The sequence below is a fragment of the Marmota flaviventris genome, chromosome 3 (assembly GCF_047511675.1).
Source record: "Marmota flaviventris isolate mMarFla1 chromosome 3, mMarFla1.hap1, whole genome shotgun sequence".
Classification (NCBI taxonomy): Eukaryota; Metazoa; Chordata; class Mammalia; order Rodentia; family Sciuridae; genus Marmota; species Marmota flaviventris.
The window spans coordinates 81,768,506-81,790,468 of NC_092500.1; the positions used below are offsets into that span (position 1 = coordinate 81,768,506).

General features: G+C 31.8%; 1 protein-coding gene across 2 annotated transcripts in view; it reads left to right on the forward strand.

Moving 5' to 3' along the window:
- The first annotated feature begins 92 nt into the window (after positions 1-92).
- Ergic2 (ERGIC and golgi 2) overlaps positions 93-21,963 on the forward strand; it is a 36,670-nt gene continuing 14,799 nt past the window's right edge. The window contains exons 1-8 of one of the 2 annotated variants that reach the window (XM_027934094.2): positions 93-173; positions 9,806-9,948; positions 11,200-11,308; positions 13,235-13,281; positions 14,614-14,684; positions 16,663-16,703; positions 20,009-20,110; positions 21,268-21,363. In XM_027934094.2, the coding sequence (XP_027789895.1) occupies positions 9,843-9,948; positions 11,200-11,308; positions 13,235-13,281; positions 14,614-14,684; positions 16,663-16,703; positions 20,009-20,110; positions 21,268-21,363 (572 nt within the window). In that variant the 5' untranslated portion in view covers positions 93-173; positions 9,806-9,842. The remainder of the gene's footprint in view (positions 174-9,805; positions 9,949-11,199; positions 11,309-13,234; positions 13,282-14,613; positions 14,685-16,662; positions 16,704-20,008; positions 20,111-21,267; positions 21,364-21,963) is intronic. The other variant, XM_071610022.1, reaches the window with a different exon arrangement.

Sequence of the window (21,963 nt, forward strand, 5' to 3'; positions counted from 1 at the left end):
TCACCAAACAATTCGTAAGCACAGGGATTATCGCGAGAACTCCACATGGTCTCCCTTCTGACGTTTTCAGTGGTGGTAGTCGCTTTTGTTCTCGCGATATTTCCGGGTACACGGGAGCCCCGGCGGCCCGGGCTTCTGTGAAACATGGCGGTCGACTGGGACCGTAACACAAGGTAAAATACTGAAACCCCACTGCGTGGTGTTCCCTTGATTGTTTCAGGGCCGCTTGGGCATGAATGCGGTTAAGGAGACTGAGAGCTTGGCGTTAGTTTAGGTGCCTGTCTTCATCTCTTTCTGGAGAGCAGGCCAGATCGAAGAGCCTCTCCACCTCTCCCGGGGGCGTTACTGGCAGGACCCTGGGCAGCGCTGTGACTAGGAGCTCCGCTCTGTCTGTTCCTGATGTCTCCGAGCTTTCTTGCAGTTAGAAGTAGGTGCGGTGCTTCCTCGATAGCTCCGACCCTGACTCCTTGCTTCTCACAGTGCCAGGTGACTTCTTGCGTCCCCAGGCAAGTAGGGTCCCGCTTCCTCAAAACCAGCCTCATAGTGTCCCTAGTTTTATAGGGTTTCTGGTTCCCTACTGTCAAATAAATACTACATTCTTGGTAGCACAGTGCTCTTTTTAAGAAAGAAGGGTATTTTAGCCACGCCTTCGCACGCAGCTTTGGAAAATGAGAAAGGGGCAGGACAAGGCAAGATGCTAGGGGAGACAGGTCCCAGAGCGTCTACTTTTCTCAATTCAAGAAACCTGGGAAGGTAATTTGTCAACTCGTGTAGAGAATAGCAGTGGTTATCGTAGTATAGAGTTGATCATTGTTTGAGATGAAAAAACACGTTTAAATAACTTTTACATTTAGGATTTAGTGCCCTCAAAATTTAAGGTAAATTATAATTGTTAAAATGTTGCAAGGCTGGCTTTCAGAAGCAATTAAAGATACAGTTAACAAAAATTTTCTTTTGTTTAAAATTATAGCCTAGTATTTCAATTATTTCCTTAACCTGTTATATTGAATTTTAGTGTAGTTATAAAGACATGGGTCTAACGTGTTCACTGAAGGACTAATTTGCCTAATTTGTTTATTGATATCTTTAAGTTAATGCAATTATTCCAGTATTCTTAGAAGAATAACATGAGAAACAGAAATTCCATTTTTCCTGTTTTCTGTTTGATGGTAAACTTTAGAACATAACTGAGTATTGTAATAGCTTCATAGCATAAATTTTAAAAATATATCAAATTTTCAATATTTCTCAAAGGAAATCAATCTGGAACTAGGATAACAACGAATTAGTGAAAAACAAATTTTTCTGGGAGTTGATGACTTAAATGGAAGAAATGAAATTCACTTTTAATAGACATCACTTTTACCTTAGTCTATGCCCACTGTAAATTTTATTTAACAATTTTCCAGTGTTTATTTTATTTCTGTCTTTTACAATCATAGTGAGCCTTTATTTAACCTCTCTATGCCTTAGTTTCCTCCTAAATAAAATGGGAATGATAATATAGTCATACTTGATTCGTAAGGAGATTGTAGGATTAAATGTGTTAAAACAAAGCACTTAGACAATGCCTGCTATAGGGTTAACACCCGGAAAATGTTAACTCTTTGTTATTTTTTTATTTCAACTTTCTAACTTTTTTACTTGCAAATGTTGCCTTGGTACTTAATCAAAATATAGACTGAGGAAGATATTTTTTAAAATTTCTTTCTGACTTCTCCAAATTGTCTAAACACTCTTCATTATATGTACATAATATGACCTTAAACTCTTCCAGGTACTTTCTTAAACTGTTCTCTCTTAATTACTAAGGCACAGATTATTCCTTTCTACTTCTTCTTCATGTAGTTTTATTGCAGTCTAGGTTCCTGCTGCTGTTCTTGGTCTTAAAAGCATGCTTTTGCTTTTAAGAACATTCATTTTATTGTGAATATACTTCTTGCGTTGTTGACCTTCTTTCCTCATTCTTAAGTTCCTTATACCTCCTTACTTTGATTTTGTATACTTTTTTAAAGTAGCTACTTTAGTCAAGCTGTTTTTTGTATTGATCTTCCTTTTATTGCCACTAGGTACTTCCATATTTCTGTTGCTGTGACTTTACAGTCACTTTTCCTCAGCTTTTATTCTATTAGTTTATATAGTTCTCTATGAGATTATCTACTTACTTCATATATTGTCCTACTTTCCTCTGAGTTTAGCATCTAAATCTCAAATATCTTATAAGTTTTTCCTTTTTTTCTAATTAGAAAACATTGACTAAATGCCTCATTTTATCCTAACTAAAAATTATGAGGTAACCTCCCTACCTTTTGAAATAATTGTGTGTGTGTGTGTTTGTGTGTGTGTGTGTATGTGTGTATGTGGTGCTGGGGATTGAACCTAGGGCCTTGTGCCTGCAAGGTAAGCACACTACTAACTGAGCTATATCCCTAGCCCTGAAGTAAAATTTTTGAGAGGATTCTGAAACATTGAGGCCTTTGCAAGTTTCTCACAGAACTAGTAAGTATGTAGATGACAATCTAGGTTTTTTTGGATTGAAACTTACATGTGTACCATTTTGTCTTCCAAGTTAATCTTCTTATTACTGTGTACCATCTTACTTGTCTCCCAAGTAAATCTTTTTATTGCTAAGAAAGTTACTAGATTATTTGAATTATTTTGAAGTAAATAACTTTTAAAGCATAATATTTAACTGGCATATCCACTGTAAAGAGAGACTAAGCTATTTATTTTATAAAATTGTTCTTACTGTATTCTAATACAGTATGGTCTAGTAATAAAAATTTGTAGATAGATTGTACTTTTATTTCTGAAACTCAATGGTAGCCTGGATAATATATCTCCTTTCTCATTCCTATTAATGGCTCATATTAGTTTTGGGGGGCTGTCTTTACAAACTACCATAAACTGGGATGCTTAAAGAAATTTATTCTCACACAATTTTGGAGGCTGGAAGTCTAAAATCAAGGAGTGGGTAGGGCCATGTTCCCTCTGAAGATTCTTGGAGAGTCTTTAATTGCCTCTTCCTAGTTTTAGGGCACTCCTTATAGACACCTTACTCTAATTTCTGTCTTTTTAATTTTAATTTTCTGTCTAATTTCTGTCTTTTTACATGGCATTCTCCCATGTGTATCTGTGTTTTCACATGTTCTTATAAGGGCATCAGTCTTTAGATTTTGAGTTACCCTAATCCAATATGGTTTGATTTTAACTAATTATATCTACAAAGTCCCAATATCAAATTATGCACATTCACAGATAGCAGGGGTTAGGATTTCAGCATCTTTTGGGGGGACACAGTTCAACTCACATGATGGACATATGTATTAACTAATTAAATATTTTTCATTGTCAAATATATATTATAAATAGACATTGCCTTATAAAACTTGGATAACAGACTGTCTCCCGTTTTGTTTTGAGAGGTAATGAAACTTGAGCAAACTATAAAAAGTTTCATGAATGCTGTGTTTTAATTTCGGCAAAGCATCTGGTATTTTTATTCAAATGAATACAATGATAAATTATAGGCTATATGACACTGCTTAAATTGAGTGTTGATAAAGTCTATTCTCATGTGAAAGAAGGTTACTTATTATGCAGTTCTTCAAAGTATTATCTTTATCTCAATGTCAGTGACTTCCTAGAGTTTGTTTTTGAATTACTTTTTAATATACAGGATATTTAGGCAAGACAGCAAAGAAAATGATGTGGTACTGGAGATGGTTAAGGTATAAATAATAGCACCAACCATTGGACGAAGAAGTCTAGTGTAATTACTCCTAAATTATTGGATTTTGATGACCAATACAAAAAAAAGAAAAAAAGCAGGGAGAAAGGCCTAGATTTGAGGACTGAGAATACATTTTACATTTTGCTAAATGAGGATATCAAAAAACAAAAATACTCCTCTCCCTCTATATATACTTATGTATATACTTTTATGATTTTAGTATATATATATATATATATATATATATATATATATATACACACACACACACACACACACACACACCCCTCTGTTTACTTTTATCATTTCATAAAGGAAAAGGTATTTTGACACATAAAAAGGAAGACAATAATCCCAGATACCAAGGACAGATTTTAAAATTTAAAAAGTTTACCTTTTGAAAAATTTGCTATACTGTCCTTATGTTTTTCACTTAGGTAAAAATAACAAATTTTGTAACAGAATGGCGGCGACTTCTAAGAAGCATATCTAAGTATATTTTTGAAAATGACCAAACTGAATAAAAAGGCAAATAGAGTAGGTATGGGAGCAATGGGATTGGGTAACTGGGAGGGATTCAAGGGTTTGAGAACACCAGTGAAAATGAAGAGCTTGAAGGATTATTTTTCATTCAGAGAGGAAAATGATGTTTTGAATTTTAGAGGTGAAGCAATTGTAAGAGTTGAGAGGAGCCAAAACATGATCTTGCTTATGAGTGACTTTGTATAGATTAAATGCACTGGAATAGAAGAACAATTGAGTTTACATAGTAAAAAGATTTTATTGTGAATGAATGGCATAGGATCATGAGTTCAAAGGATATGATGGAATGGGGAAGAAGAGAAGCATATTGAATGACCAAGGTGCTAAAGTCATTAAGGAAACTATATAAACACTTGCAGATGTCAGTGGACCATGGCAGCATATAATGAAATAACAGCATATACTGTGGTTTGGAGCATAGATTTTGGGCCAAGCTGCTTGGGATCAAATCCATGTTATTACTGTCAGCTCTGTGGGCTTGGGAAAATTATTTTACTGTTCTGTGCCTTAGTTCCTCCTGTCTAAATGAGAATGAGAATAGTATTATAGAAGATTAAATAAATGTAAACTACTTTTAATAATATCTAGCATGAAACATAAAAGTCACACTTTGTTGTATGGTGTTAACTTATCTTTTCAGCAGAAGGTAGACCTGAAAAGGGGAAAGAAAAGTGGTTGAGAAGTATGATAAAACACATTACTTCTTTAATCTGTGAGTCTATGAAATGAAGTGAAGGATTAGAAAGGAATTACCACCAGGAGAAAGGTTTTATAAAGAGAGTGGGTAAAAAGATTGATTTTAGAAAAACTAGAAGTTATTGAATAACTTGTTCATGTCAGAACAGTGACTTTATAGAGTGTTAAATACTAGAGGTAGAATGAATTTCTTGGAAGTAGGTTAGTGAATGAACATGAATGGGATGGGAAGATTTTCAGATTGGCAGGGCACTTCATTCTAGAATGATAATAATGGAAAATGGTTTGGAGGAAGCCAGAGACTAGGTGGTAGCCAAATGGGGTATATAAGCTGAACTTTGAAGGGTAGAATACTGAATAGGTTGTGTGTGGTCTTAAAGGGTTTGTGAAATGAACCAGCTGCTTGCCATATTTTTATACTCACATATAATTTAAAAGAAAGCATTTACAAAACTTATAAAAATATAACATAGAAACTTTTGGAAGTAAAATTTACTGTTTTATTCATTTGCTCAACAATACTTTACCAACTATGTGCCACCCACTGGTCTAGTTGCTAGGGATACTGCAGTGTACAAAATTGAAAAATCCTCCTCCTATTGATCTTAGGTTTTTATTTATTTACTTATCTAAGTGTGACACTTGGTGATTTGAAATCTGTGCTAGTATTGGTGTTTCTCTGTTGAGAGCCACAGCTGAAGCGACCCCAGCAAACTTCCAGCTGATTGGCTCACAGCGGCCCCAGCAAACTTCCAACTGATTGGCTCCTCTGTGGTGATGCTCATTGGGCTGTTTCCCGTACAGGCCACCAAATGCTGCAGTCTGGCTGGGCAAAATTCAGGAGCCACTTGTCAAGCAGAAATAAACTTTATTTTTAGAACACATGCCACACCACATGAGCTCTTCAGGAATTCCCTCAGAGCCCAACTGCCACCACCGGCTTCTGGCGAACCTCTCAACCCCCACTCCTCCCACTCTTGAGGCTGATTGGCTGGGTCGCATGGGCGGAGCCAAAAGAGTCCCCTGATGAGCAGCTCCATGGTCTGAAAGGTCGGGAAACAGCCCAATGAGCATCACTGCAGAGGAGCCAATCAGCTGGAAGTTTGCTGGGGCCGCTGTGAGCCAATCAGCATTGGTGTTTCTCGGGAAGTTTCCTTCCTTTCTTCAGTAAATATTTATTAAATAATTGCTGTGCTAAGCATTAGAGATATAAAGATCAAGTTAGACACGATTTCTGCCCTAGAAAATGAAACCAGTAATTAGAAATAGTGTGATAAAGGTATAGTGTTTTAGGTACTCATAAATTTTGAGGGTTGCAGAAAGCTTTTCCCCCTCAATACAGAAATTTATAATAGACTGGAACTTGAGGAGTAAATAGTCAAATGAGAGTTGGAGAGGGAATAGAAAATATTTAGGGGAGAGAGAACAGCATATTTGAAAAGTATAATGTGATTTTTCTTGAAGCTGAAACTTGAACTGTGAGGAATTGAGTTTGAAGAAAGGTAATCAGGACTTGGATTTTGGAGGGATTTGTAAACCGTGTTAGGATAGAGTACATACTCTAAGTGCAATGGAACTTATCTAGGTATTTCAAGAGAAATATATGATCAAATTTATGTTTTAAAAGGGTAATTCATAGAGTATGGAGAATGAATTGAGGGGTTGAAGGTTAGAATTTGTTGAAGCAATGCAGTGATAGATTGTAGCAGTTGGGACTAGGTTTCTACTTAGGAACTTCTCAGTGGACCCTCAAGAAGAGAGAATGGACCATTTTGAGAGAACTTTAGGAAAAGCCTAAGTCTAATGGTACCTGTTTCTAGCTTATGCAGTTGGATACATGGTGTTAATAATTAACTAAGAAGATATAGGAGAAACAGTTTTGATAGGGTGAAATGATCATTTTTTGGACTTGCTGAGTCTGGGTTGTCTTTGGGATATCTAAATGAAAGTGTAAGAGAAGACAAGAAAATATATCTGTACAGAGAGATTTGGGCTGACTGGAAAGATTTGGAGGATTCAACATGTAAATGGAAACTGAAGGAATAGGAAATTACTTTAGGAAAATGTGGAGGTTGGGAGGAAGGCCTAGTGTAGAGAATGCGAGAGGAAAGTAAATCTGCAAAATTAGCCAAAGAGGTAAAATGAAAATCAGGAGTGCAGTATAGGTTGAGTATCCATTATCTGAAGTGCTTGGAACCCAGAAGTGTTTTGGATTTCATGGTTTTTCTAATTTTGAAATATTTGGATGGTCTTTACCAGTAGAGCATCCAAAATACTCCAAAATCTGAAACTTTTTGAGTTGGCATGTCTGTGCTCAGAAGTCTTGGATTTCAGAACATTTTTGATTTTTGGATTGGGTTCTCAATCTGTATCACTTAGGCCAAGGTAACTATTTCAAAAAGAAAAGAAGTTTTTCCCAGGTGACATTAGGTAAGAACTGAGATGTGTTCTTGGGCTTAGTACTAAGGAAGTTCTTAATGACCTTGCTGAGAGCAAATTTAGTTAAGAGTGGTGAATACTTTTCTGAAAAAGGAGGTTATCAAAGAGTCCCACAATCCATGGGCCACAGTTTTATAGATTCTCAAATGAAAAAAGTACATATGTCCTATGACTCTTAACATATACTAAGTGAATCCCACCATTGTGTAAAGAAGTACTCATAATAGATGAATGGAGACAACTCATATGTTTGGTTAAAGATGTTGCCAGAAATCTATAGAGTTGGACTTGAGTTTAAGAAAGGGTTTTATTCTAAAGATAAGAGGCATGAACATATTTAACATTTAACTAATCAAAAAGGACAAGTAGAGATCGAAGAAAGGTTAACCTTGATGCAGGTTAACCTTGATGTAGTTTTTCCATACCACAAAGCAGGTATGGAAAATTTGATTACTTTCTCAGAATAGAGCAAACTCAGGGGCATGACTTATGCCCAACAAATACTCAAGAAGCTTAATTTACAAATAAATAAAAGTTTTATAATTGATATGGAGATTAGAAACTGCCATCTCTTGTCCACATCATCTTTTTTACTAGATTTTGAAAAAAATCATAATCTGAAGGTCACGTTGTAAGCAAGGAGTCAGCAATGGAAGTTGGATGTTTTTAAGAGTAAATGAAATTAAACTATTAATGCTTTCAACCCCACTTTACAGCAGTAGCTCAGTGGTAGATTGGTCAAAAGTGTTCCTGGTTGGGGCTCTCTCTTTTAGGTGTCATTTGTGATAACTGCCAGTTTTTCTCCATGAATGCCCTTTCTGTGGCCTATTTATATATTAATTCTAGTCATTGGATTTCAGAACCAAAGTTTGTCTTCTAGAGATACTTTTTCTTACAGTAACTTCTGCAACCACCTAGAATTCATTCATGTGTTAATTTTACTAATACACCATTGATTTCTGGGAATTCTTTGTTATCACTTGTAGTATTTACACATGGATACAGCTGGCTGGGCATATCATGGGCTTCACATCCATGGATCAACAAACCTTGACTGAAAATATTCAGAGAAAAATAATATATTAACTGAAAATGTACAGACTTTTCTCCTTGTCAATGATCCTTAAGCAGTAACAGTACAACTATTTACCTAGCATATATATTGTGTTAGGTATTATTAATTATCTAGAGACATTATTTAAGATATACAAGAGGAAGTGCTTGGGTTCTATGCAAGTACTACACTATTTTATATAAGGGACTTGAATATCTGAGGATTTTGTTATCTCCTGGGGACTCCTGGAACCAATCCCCCATGGATAGTGAGGGATGATGATATTATTAAAATTGCAGAATATCTGAGAATTAAGTTCTCATTTTTTTGACTTTATAACATTGTAGATATAGTTGGCATATTGATCAAAAAGAATGGCAAGCAATCAAATTTTAAATAATATTTTATTTTAAAAACAATTTTGAAACTTTGCAATTATGTAAAAAAAATGAAAATCCTCTAATGATCTACTTTTAACATTTTTATGTATGGACTTAAGTTTGTTTCTTGTATCTTTTCTTGTCTCTTAAAATTAGAACCCCTAAGGCCTTTGAATCTTCTTAATGTATCATAAGTGTTTTCTTTTGTCATTAAATGTTTTTTTTAAATGCTTTTTAGTAGTTATAGAGATTAAGACCAGTAATTTCACCATAATTTGTATAGTGGATACCCTGAGTTTAATTGTCTTAAATATTTAACAAAAAAAAAATAATATAATAGCTGGGTGCAGTGGTTCATGCCTATAATCTCAGTTAACAAGTTCCAGGCCGGCCTCAGCAACTTAGCAAGACCCCATCTAGAATTAAAAAAAATAAAAAGGGCTGCAAATGTACCTCAATGGTTGACTGCCCATGGATTCAATCCCCAATACCAAACAAAACAAAACACTATAAGAAATATTTTTGTAATCAAATTTTTGTTCTTAACCCAGATTCTTGCCTTAGGATCCATTTCTAATGAGGAATTCATTTAGTGAAAAAGGAAGTGATGACATTTATGTCCTTGTTAGCAATGTATGTCTGTCTTATTTCATTTTTATCCATTGCTGGGAATGTTTTATTTTTATTTGTCAATTTAATATCGAAATCATTTTTATTTTGATTTGTATGTTTGAACATTACAGTGTGACTGAATTGTTTTTGTGCTATGTATTGTTTGTATATGTAAATTGCCCTCTATTAGTAGTTTTTTGTTAGGGTGGAGTGGGGAAAGGAATGGGTATGAGTACTATTTTCTCAAGGAAGGATAAGAACACTGAATTTCTAAGGACATCTTACCCTAAACTAAAAGAAACCTTTCATCATTTTATAGAATTCATTTAATTATTATTTATTTCTCAGCATGACTATATGAAGGAAGAGGAGGGTTTTCCTGAAGATGAGGCGACTGAATCGGAGAAAAACCTTAAATTTGGTGAAAGAGTTGGACGCCTTTCCAAAGGTTCCTGACAGCTATGTAGAGACTTCAGCCAGTGGGGGAACAGGTGAGTTTTAGTTCAAATAAAATTTCCTCAGTAAGTAGTTTCTGAGTGATTCAATCAAGAACATATAGAAATGTAGCCAAGAGGAAGAACTCATCAATGAATTGTGCAGTAACTTTGTAATTCATTTGTCTGTCCTTGTGTCACTGTTGCCCTGGTTTTATTCTTGTTTATATTCTGTGTAACATTGAACCCAATTCCACACATACATTTAACAGGTCTGTTAATCAATAAATTAATGCAATTTTACTATTTTGGTACTCTTCAGTTATGGTATTTACATTAACAAGATTTTAATATATAAATGGAAAAAATTTCAAGAAATTATATAAGGATGTTGACACTGCCTCATTCCTATTTTGATTAAGTAAATATAAACGTTGTAGAAATTTCTTAAATTTCACATTAGTGTTTGAGAGGCGGCATGAGGTAATGCTTAAGAACTTAAACTTTAAATCCAGACTTAAACTATCTGGATTAAGGTCCTACCTCTGCTGCTTCCTATAAGGAAGTTACTCAAAACTAGTTTTATGAAACAGGTATATCAGTATTTACTCACTAGGGTTAATGTATCGAATAAGTTACTATGTATTATGCTTAGAGTAGTGGCTTACACAGATAGAAGGGTTTGTTAAATAAAATACTAAGAACTGTAAGAATAATATGACTTTAATAATGTTACTATTTATTTTCCCATGAAGAGGTAATGAAATAACATATTTCACATATGATTCTATTTTATTGAATAAAATGTGTAATAAAATGCTTAATATTTCTAATCTCTTATGATTTAAGTTTTGTTAATGAAAGTAATACATTTTTTGTTGTAAATTGGGCTATTTGCATAGATGCATTTTTTTTTTAAACACTGAGGGGAATATTTTCAAATTTGGCCAGTAAGGATGCTTATTTTCATCATTTACTATATCTCACAGTGCTATATGTAACAAAATAGTTTGTCTTGCAAAATTATAGCAAACCTATTTAGTGAGAGATGCCCTTAAAATTAGAGCAGAAAATTGCTTTCTCGGTATTCAGTTGTTTGTGTTCATATTTGTGCTTATTAAACTTTCATTTTAAATTGTTTTAGAAAAAATATATAGTAAACATTTTGAAGAAAAACTTTATAGTATTTATTTAAATGGAAATCATATTAGACACATTTTTATATTGCTACTTTTAATCTCACTTAAAATAGTTTACTGTTATGTATTTTTAAATTTTTTTTTAATTTGGTGGTATTATATTTCTCAGTTTCTCTAATAGCATTTACCACTATGGCTTTATTAACAATAATGGAATTCTCAGTGTATCAAGATACGTGGATGAAGTATGAATATGAAGTTGACAAGGATTTTTCTAGGTAACTGTTTTCTTTTTGAAATACTTTTAGATTCAAGTTATTTTAAAAGTGGATCTTTTGAAAAAATGTCTAACCTTTTATATTTGGTTTTAGTTTTGAAGAAATGGTCCTGAAAAATTCTTACTAATTACATGCATTAAATTGAAACATTTGGAATCATTTAGATACTGGTCTCTGATTAATTTGTTCTTGCATACAAATTAGGAGAACATATGTTTTTCCTTAGATGTAAGTAGCTGTGAGAATTGTTTGAAACTCTATACTTTGAAATATCTTACTGACATATATGGACTGAAAGATAAATTGTGTATACTTATAACTTGACTTCTATGAATTATATCTAAGATAAATTTTGATATGTAGATTTACTTTTTAACCTTTGAAAATATAGTACTGTAGGAGATAAAATATACTTTTATCATTTATTCTTTTATTTGGATTTTTTTTGGATTGCTTATAACATGTTTATAATATTAAGAGTACAGTAGAGAAGAAGACACATTTAGTTCTCCATTTAAATTCCAGCTCTGTTATTCACGAGCTTTGTGACTTTAGGGAGTCACTAAATCTGTATCTGCATGTACTTCAGTTTTCTAATCGGTAAAAAAGAATAACATTTATTGTATCTTTCTCATGGGATTTATAATTAGGTCTACATATATAAATTGTTGTATAACCTTGGGCAATTTATACAGTTGACTACTTTTGGACCTGTTTCTGCATCTGTAACATGAGTTACTATTCTAGATGCCATTAATTTTCAGGACATTTTTTATTGTTATTTTGTTTGTTTATAGCATAAATTAAACCATTTTTATTTTCCAAATATAGTCTAGATTAAGCATGTTATCAGTGTGGTAGGGGCACCCCAGAATCTGCTTATGTGGCCTCCTCCTCTGGTTCCTACAGTTTTTCCTGGAACTAAGCCTCAAACTTATTTTGAGCACAGTTTGAACTATAGACAACTTTAAGACACTATGAAGTTTTAAAATTTGTAATCCCTATTGAAATTAGATGAAAATTATTAGCGATAAAGTTTTTATAGGAAATGAAGGATTGAATTTGATTGTCTCATTCTATTATTTATAATGCTTAATTAGTTTTTGTATTGTAAATTGATTCAAACTAATCATTTGAAAATAACCAAACCTTTTAAAAGGCCATACAAAACTTTAAGCATCAGATGTTTGTTTTTTGATAATTTGATTATATTTATCCTGAGTTATGCAGACCCAGTATGCCACTTTAGTAGTTATGTGATTTTATGCCAACATTAATGCTACTTTGAGTACTGGTGGTTTGTTAGAAAAAAGTTAATTAGAAGCCATTAACTTTATAGTTTCATGATATAGGATAAAAAAGAGGGCTGAGGTTGTAGTCCAGTGGTAGAACGCCTGCCTAGCATACGTGAGGCACTGGGTTAGATTCTCAGCACTGCATATAAATAACTAAAATAAAGATCCATTGACAACTAAAAAATATTTTTTAAAAAGAAGAGAATATTTGTATATTACATGATACAAATATTATATTACATTTGTAATGCATGATGTAGGTAGAGGAAAAAAAAACAGTATACTTAATTCTTAATTTTTGGTGTTTATATTCTTAAAGGAATATTGTATCCAAAGTTTATATAAACAGGTTAAAACTTTGGATTACTTATTGTTATCATCTATTATGGTAGAGTTGCTATTATCATTATCTGAGCAATTGTGTTAAAAATCTGAACTCAAGTTTTTGGATTAATCAAAATAGAACTTTTATTTTTAAAGTGCCTTTGTTTTGGCCATAAGAAATGCAATCTAAGTTCTGATTGATATATTTTTCTCTGTTTGAAATCCAGGTTTTTTCATAATTGATTTATACTTTTGATATTTTGTTGATTAACTAATAGATACTAACATTTACTTTTTTGTCTTTCAGCAAATTGAGAATCAACATAGATATTACTGTTGCCATGAAGTGTCAATGTAAGTACATCTTAACCTGATGAATCTCTATGTAGTTTATGGCTCCATCAATTGCCAGTAGAAATTAAAAGCTATTCATTGTATTGTAATCTTGTTTTTCCTTTTATGAAATTAAACATTTTATTGTGATTTTATTTAATAATGAAAATAGTTTCACCTCTGTTTGTATTCATTATATTTTATCTTCATAAAGAGATTTAATTCACATAGTATAATTAAAATGAAGAAAATTGAAGGGAAGTTTAATCAGAATTCTAGAATAGATATATTCTTTCTTGTTTGAAGTAACAGGTTCTGTACTCACATTCCACAAACATATCCTGTTTCACCATTTTAATTTGTCACATTTGCTATACTTTTATTCATATATTTTAAAATAGAAATTCAGTTCATTTAAGGGAATAGTGATATTTACGTTTTTTTCTCTTTTCTGGCTTTCTGTATTGTCAGAAGTGGAAAAATACTAATATGTCAGATAATGTTTGAATCTGTAGTGCTCTCGAAAATGAGGCTGCTTTTATATGAAAATGGTCTTTTAAGTTATTGCTTAAAAACGTGGAAACCAAGAAATCATTAGTTTAGATAAAATTGTTTAGTGTGAAATAGTCTTATCCAATATAACAGATTAGTTTCTGGAAGATTTTATCTCAGAACAACTTTAAATCTCTTTTCCAGGGCTGGGGTTGTGGCTCAGTGGTAGAGCGCTTGCCTAGCAAGTGTGAGACACTGGGTTCGATCCTCAGCACCACATAAAAATAAATTAATAAAATAAAGGTATTGTGTTCCTCTACAACTAAAAAAAAAATAGTAAAAAACAAAAAATCTCTTTTTTCCGTTTATTTATTTTTCCTTATGTTAGTAATTTTAAGAAATAAGGAAATACTTTATATCCCCAATTTTGAGTTATATAGTAATCTTTTCAAAATAAGGTTTTCTATTTCTTGACTTTTTAAAGATTTCACAGCTTTAAGATTCCTTTTAATCTAGAAAATTAATTCTTAGTTAATATTTTGTTCAGCAGCCATTTATTACTTGTGAATGAGGTTCTTGACGATTTTTGCAAAGCTTTTTAATTCAGTTAAGATTTTTGTTATTTACCATGCACATCTTTGTCATCTACTTTTCTGAGCAAGAAATAAAAAAATCATTTTTCAGTTTTGGAATAATATCCACAAAAGCTACATTAATGGTACTATTTTTAACTTTTGAACAAATAAACACTATAGGAAAGTGATAAGTGAGTTTTCTGTTAGTCATTTTAATTTGTTTATATCTGATGTCATTTGGCTCTGAGCATAGAATGTAAAAACTTCTAATTTTTTTCTTTTTCAGATGTTGGAGCAGATGTATTGGATTTAGCAGAAACAATGGTTGCATCTGCGGATGGTCTAGTTTATGAACCAGTAAGTTTAATTCATGTAATTTTTGAAGTATACAGTTTGAGGAATTATACACTTGAAGACCAGTTTGACATTTGCTTTTAGTTTTCTCTGAGTTTTTAATGTAATTTTTCTTATTACATAGGTAATCCATATTTGTGCAAAATTTAGGTGGAGGGCAGGAGAGAAAAGTCTAATGTCAAAGACTTGGCATAGCCATTGTTAACATTTAGGAATGAACCTCTAAAATCTGTTATATGTTTAAACTTTTTTATATTTTTTGTTAATGCTTCCTAATAGTTTCCTTGTATCTTTGCTTTTAGTTGCCATAGTGATAAAATTTTCTGCTTTTTCTCTAATAATTTAGAAACTTTTATGTCCTATTCTACTTGTACAAAATTTTAGTCTTTAAAAATATTTGAGCTGAATTTCTCTTATCATAATCAGGAATGAAGCATTATCTAAGAGAAATTTCATAGGCATGTATTAATTTATACCTCATTTTTACTTCTCAAGCTTTAGGAAATGCTGACATTCTCTTGTTATCTTCAAAGCACAGTTGTGCAAAAACATAATTGGTTTATCAGCAGACACATTATGGGGATAGGTACAGTGATAACAAGACCTAATCAGGATTAGCCCTAAAGAAGCTTCTGAGAAAAGGGATGCAATTGTCAACTACTTTTTAGTTGCTGACTGCCTTTTGGTGTTGTGGTACTTGTGTTTACATATGTATTCTTGAATTCTTTTTTGTTCACCACTGGCACTTGTGAACCCTTCTTTAAGGAAAATTGCAAAATGATAACTCAAAGTGGTAAGTAGAGGAAGACTTGAAGTAACTGAATGGAATTTTGATCGCTGAATTCATATTAGTTTTTTTTACAGCAGCAAAACATGTACTTTTGTTGTACACTCTTTTAAGTAGAAATTTGTATAGAAAAGTGAATTTGTTATTGCTACTCTTTCCCTTTCTTCCTGACCTCTGTTTTCCTGCTGATACAATTGACTTTTTAGTAATTTTTATATGAAGCTATATACCTTTCAGTTCAGCGGATACTGTTACAACATATTGAGCTATCTGGAAATATTAATCCAGATGATTAGACACTTTAACATTTGCATTATGTTTTATACTATTTTAAGAACAGTTTTTCAAAAAAAAATTTTTTTTTCATACTGGGGATTGAACTCAGGGTCCCTCAACCACTGAGCCACATCCCCAGCCCTAATTTATATTTTTATTTAGAGATGGGGTCTCACTGAGTTACTTAGTGCCTTGCTTTTGCTGAGACTGGCTTTGAACTCGCAATCCTCCTGCCTTAGTCTCCTGAGCCTCTGAGATTATAGGCATTAGCCACCAGGCTGGCTAGTTTTTCAATTTTAATAATGTTTCATTGCTTTTAATTTTTACCATTCTTTTTTTTTTTGTCTTTTTGTCTTTTTTATTTTTGTCTATTATTTTGTAGAGGGACTTGAGATTTCTTTTTTTGGCAAAAATATAGGGGTTGATTTACAGACTAGCATGAATTTCTGTTCCAGTCATGGAGGAAGCTATTTGGCCTGCAAATGCAGATTTGGCTGAGGATAGAATTCTTATTGCCTCCTAGCAAGAATATGGGCTTTGAATCCTCGAATTTTACACTTAAGCTATATGCCTTCCCACTTACCACCGTAGTTGTTAGTTTCATCCTGCCGTGATTTAAATGATTTAAGTTCTAAAATACCATTTTATATCCTTATATATTGACTATTTATATCTGTCAATAAAAACAGATAACTTTAACAGGAACCTATTTGTGATTAGTAAATTTTATTCTATTTTTGAATAGAATTACATTAAAATTTTATAATTTGACTTATAGAAGATTAAATATAAATCATGAATACCTGTTTTTAGTAACACTCTAAATTTATGTTTCTTACTCAGAGAATTTTTAAAAATTGTGCTAGAAAAGCCAAGAATATTTGGCAGTGCCAGTAATTATGTTTTCTTTTATTTCAGGTAATATTTGATCTTTCACCACAGCAGAAAGAGTGGCAGAGGTAATAAGTGAGCAAAGTATTATTATTCATAGAAATCTATATCATGTTTTGGTATTGTAGAGTGCTCTGTATGCATTTTTATCAGGATTTACTATATAATTGCTTCCAGAATTTTAATATTAAAAATTATATCACTAAACATCTGTGAACCTAATTCTTTATGTACTTGTGTTAGTTTGTGTGTGGAAAATTCCTAGATATTTTATTGAACATTTTCATAGGTGGTGGGGCATATCCTCACAAAATATTTTGCTTATACTTCAAAGTTATATGAGAATATTTATTTCTGTATAATGTCATCGAAAATGGGTAATAGACTTTTTAAAAAATGTTTGCCAGTTTAATGGATCAAAATTGGTATTGTATTGGTTTTAATTAACATTTTTTTATGAATCAATTGAATATCTTTGTGATTTTTTTTCTGCCTAGTATTTCTTTTTTATGAAACTACTTGGTTATGGTTTATGCCTATTTTACTTGGTTGGGTTTTTTTTTTTTTTTTTTCCTTAAAAAGGTGTTACATAGTTTAAGATTACTGCAAAGGAAGTTTTTTAAGCCATTTTTTTTTTCTAGTCTCCCAAAGTATGTTTCAAGGGTATTTCTTTTTTACTTTCTTATTTCACCATTTGGGGGAATTTTAATATGAAAATTGAAATTGAATGTGGTTGAACAAAAGCAGTAACTATTAGATGTCTTAAGGTTTCTAGTGTTCTTAGTGAAAAGCTATCCAGAAATGAAATATTTCACGTTTATCCAGGAATATTAAAATGAGATGACTCCTTTCACCTGGAGTTTTATTTATTTATTAAGATTAGTAATAAGTGGAAGAAGAGATTGTTTTTATAAAGATGATAGAGTTTTTTATTCATGGTTTTCTACATACTTTTCTATGTAGAACATAGGCTTTATTGATTGGTATAATCCAGGCAAAATTTACTTGAACACACACTTTATTGTCATCACTATCTTTGGTCACTGCCTAGCATCAAAAGTTGATGTAGATCCACAAAAAATGTGAAGCTGTCGATTTCTGCTGGGCTTGGATCCAAAGATATTAAGTCTTTAAATGTATGTATCTGAAAATGGGATTTTTTTTTTGAAGCTTTTTAGATGATCATGCTTTGCTTCTCAACATATATTCTTTACTCTTTTTTATTATTATTGGTTGTTCAAAACATTACAAAGCTCTTGACATATCATATTTCATACATTTGATTCAAGTGGGTTATGAACTCCCATTTTTACCCCGTATACAGATCTTTACTTACTCTTGAATGGCCTAGAGATTTCCAAGAACTTATGTCTTCCAGAATAATGTACATATGAACTTGTTTTTTACCCTTATGTACCACATTTTATTTGTCCATTCATCTGTTGAAGGACACGTAGGTTAGTTCTATAGCTTAGCTGTTGTGAATTGGGCTGCTATAAACATTGATGTGCCAACTCTCTATATTATGCTGATTTTAAGTCCTTTGGTTATATGCTGAGGAGTGGGATAACTGGGTGAAATGGTGATTCCATTCCAAGTTTTCTGAGAAATCTCCATACTGCTTTCTATAATGGTTGCACCAATTTGCAGTCCCACTACCTTTTCCCCCACATCCTCACCAACATTTATTGTTATTTGTATTCTTGATAATTGCCATTCTGACTGGAGTGAGATGAAATTTCAGTGTAGTTTTAATCTGAATTTCTCTAATTGCTGGAGATCTTGAGCATTTTTCATATATTTGTTGAACAATCATATTTCTTCTGTGAAGTATCTGTTCAGTTCTTCTCTAATTATTAGATTAGTTGTTTTTATAGTGTTAAAGTTTTTGAGTTCTTTGTATATCTTTCAGATTAATGTTCTATCTGAGGTGCAGGTGGCAAAGATCCTAAAATATTTACGATCTCAATTATTCTCTTTTGTAAAAAAAAAAAAAAAATCAAACCCTGGACATAGTCTTTCTGAATTTCTACTTTTTAAAGTCTGATTTAATATTTTTTTAAAAAAAATATCTATTTATTTATTTATTTTTCATTACAATTCTTAATACACCATTAATATCATAATTTATCATATTTTTGATTATATATAAGGTATCTTGACAGCAAATTCACTTCTTCATACATATATTTTATATAGTGATGAGAGTCTCCTGATTTAAGATTTATTCTAAACTAAATTTATAGTGTAAATATGAATTATTTTAAGTAGCCCTGTTATACCAGTATTTAGATGGGTGGTACATACATATTTTATCACTCACTTTCATTTCAAGAAAATGCTTATTTTATCATTTGGTGGAGTGTGAATTATTATCAGATCTACATTTACATTTTTAAGTGCCTATGTTTATACATACCTTATTCAAGTTCAGTGATGCGTGTGTGTGTGTGTGTGTGTGTGTGTGTATGAACAGACTTTTATCTTTTAGCGTAGTTTTAAGTATACATTAGGGTTCACTCTTGATATTGTACATTCTGTAAGTTGACAAATGTATAATAAAACACATTGTAGAAGGAAAACTTCCACTGCCCTAAAAATTCCATTTTACTTAATCCCTTTTTCCCCCACCATATTTAATTTTTATACTTGCTAAGTTTGAACTTTACTACAAATGACTTGGGATGTTAGTTATTTAAAGATGTTAAAGGAGATTAAAACCTAAGTGTTTTTTCTCAAATGTATGCTTTGCTTTCTATAATCCTATGCTTATATGTTGATATTACTTTTAAAATTGTGTAGGAAGAAATATATTTTATTTAGAATGATCTTGTCATAGAATAAAGTTTGTCTTGGGAAGGACACCAGGTAATATTTAAATGGTCTCATCATTTAGATTGAAATGAAAAGTAGATGCTGGTGATGTGGGTTTATATCCTAGTAATCTATCATTTCCAATTCCATCAAGTCTATTGTATGCCCTTATTTGTCTTGTTTTTTGTATCTGTGACACTTAATTCAATGCCTGACAAAAAGTTAAAATTTTGTAATTGTGGACATATGTATGAAAGATGAATTTAGATATTCAGGTAAGTAGAACTTTTTTGGTAATCCTGACTGCATGTTCATTATTGATGAAATCAGATGGATTTCTTAGTACTAGCTATTAGACCTCTAACTACCTCACCTCATTTTTCTTGGTTCCAAAGAAGTAAATAGAGGAAACTTTATATACTTTATTTTGGAATAAAATCTTGTATAATAAATATATGTGGTTTAGCTAAGTCAGCTAACCATTGCTATTTTTGAATAACTATTGACTATCTTTGTTTACCTTACTATATTTCTAAATTATTATTTGTGTTTAATTTAGGATGCTGCAGCTAATTCAGAGTAGGCTGCAAGAAGAGCATTCACTTCAAGATGTGATATTTAAAAGTGCTTTTAAAAGTGCATCAACAGCACTTCCACCAAGGTGAGATGTGCATTTTAAATCTGCAAATTTCCTATACTTACTGTGAATTTGACAGTTTTACTATTGGTTTAGTTTTCTAAATCTTATTTTTTTCTCAGAATGGAATAATTTTTATTCAGAAAATTTTTATTACTGATTATCATTATGAACCATTAATAATTCTTTCATGAATTATTAATTATTAAAGATACACTGTTAAATATTAGTTTTTATTATGTATGCAGCCTGTAATTTTGATTAGGACTATTACAATATATTATTTCACTTTTATTTATTTACTTCATGTTATACCTTCATATAAAATTGTATTAGGGTCAGGCACAGTGGCACACACCTGTAATCCCAGCGACGCAGGAGAGTGATGAGAAGTCGAAGACAGTCTCAGCAATTTAGTGAGATCCTATCTGAAATAAAAAATAAAAAGGCTGGGGATGTGGCTCAGTGGTTAAACAGCCCTGGGTTCAATCCCTAGTACCTCCCCCCCACCAAATTATTTTATATATATATACACACACACACACACACATACATACATATATGTATTATGTATGTATATATTAAAATTAGGTTTTATGAACAAATTAATTGCAATTACTATTATGAGGATGCATAAATTTTGGTTAGGAACTTTGTTTACTTCTCTTATTTTTCTTTTAAAGGTTAGAATAGCTGATATTAAGTTATGATCATGAAAAGGATACTTTAAAAATATTCAGAGGTTTTTTAGGAAGAAATTGTTATTGTCTATTCAAAGTTAGAAAGGATTCCCTTTCCTTACCTTGGTTTTATTCCTGTCGTCCCCTTTCTCCCTCAGTGCCAGAAATAGATGAAGAAAGTATATCTTTGGTTGGACTGTTTCTTTTGTTTTAATCTTCTGTCATTGAATTTAGTCCTCTGGTTAGATTAAAAAAAAAACATGTAATTTCAGGTTTTTGTAAACAGTAGACATGTAATAATTATATATATATTTTTCTATTTTGTAGATGTATTGTTTTAACTTTGGAGACTTTAGGAAACTGCTATTCTATTTTTGACATTTAGGGTATTATCTAGAAATTTATCTTTTTGGACTTTTATTCCTTCTATATGTAATTTTCTCACCACAGAATGATTAGCAAATGTATTTTAAGTAATCTTAATATATCTTATTTTAATAGGGAAGATGATTCATCACAGTCTCCAGATGCATGCAGAATTCGTGGTCATCTATATGTTAATAAAGTAGCAGGGAATTTTCACATAACTGTGGGCAAGTATGTTCTTTTCATTTACCAAAAATACTTTAGACAAGGTTGGAGCTTGGTTAAAAGTAAATTTTTTTTCCCCTAATAAGATAATATATAGCTAGCTAGTAAAGGACTGCTTAAAATGTTGTGTGTCTATTTTTAATGTCTTGATTGTTTTGCAGGGCTTTATTTTCAGGACATAGAAGAATATACTAACTTTAAAAACTACCTCAGGACAAAAGTAAAAGTCATGTCATATTTTATATAGTAGAATAAATGAACTATTGGTAAATACGAATTAAAACTTTCTGCTTGCTAAATTTTAGTACCCAGAGAACTCATATTTAGACATTTCATTAATTTGGTCATGTTGTTAAGGCTTTCATTTTGTTTAAAACCCTGTAGTATCCCTCACCAAAATTTAGTCCTTGACTAATTCTTTTTTTATATATATATATATATTTATTTTTTAGTTTTAGTTGGACACAATACCTTTATTTTATTTATTTATTTTTATTTGGTGCTGAGGCTCAAACCCAGGGCCTAGCATGTGCTAGGCAAGTGCTCTACTGCTGAGCCACAACCCCAACCCCATAGTCCTTGACTAATTCTTGACAAATATTTTGA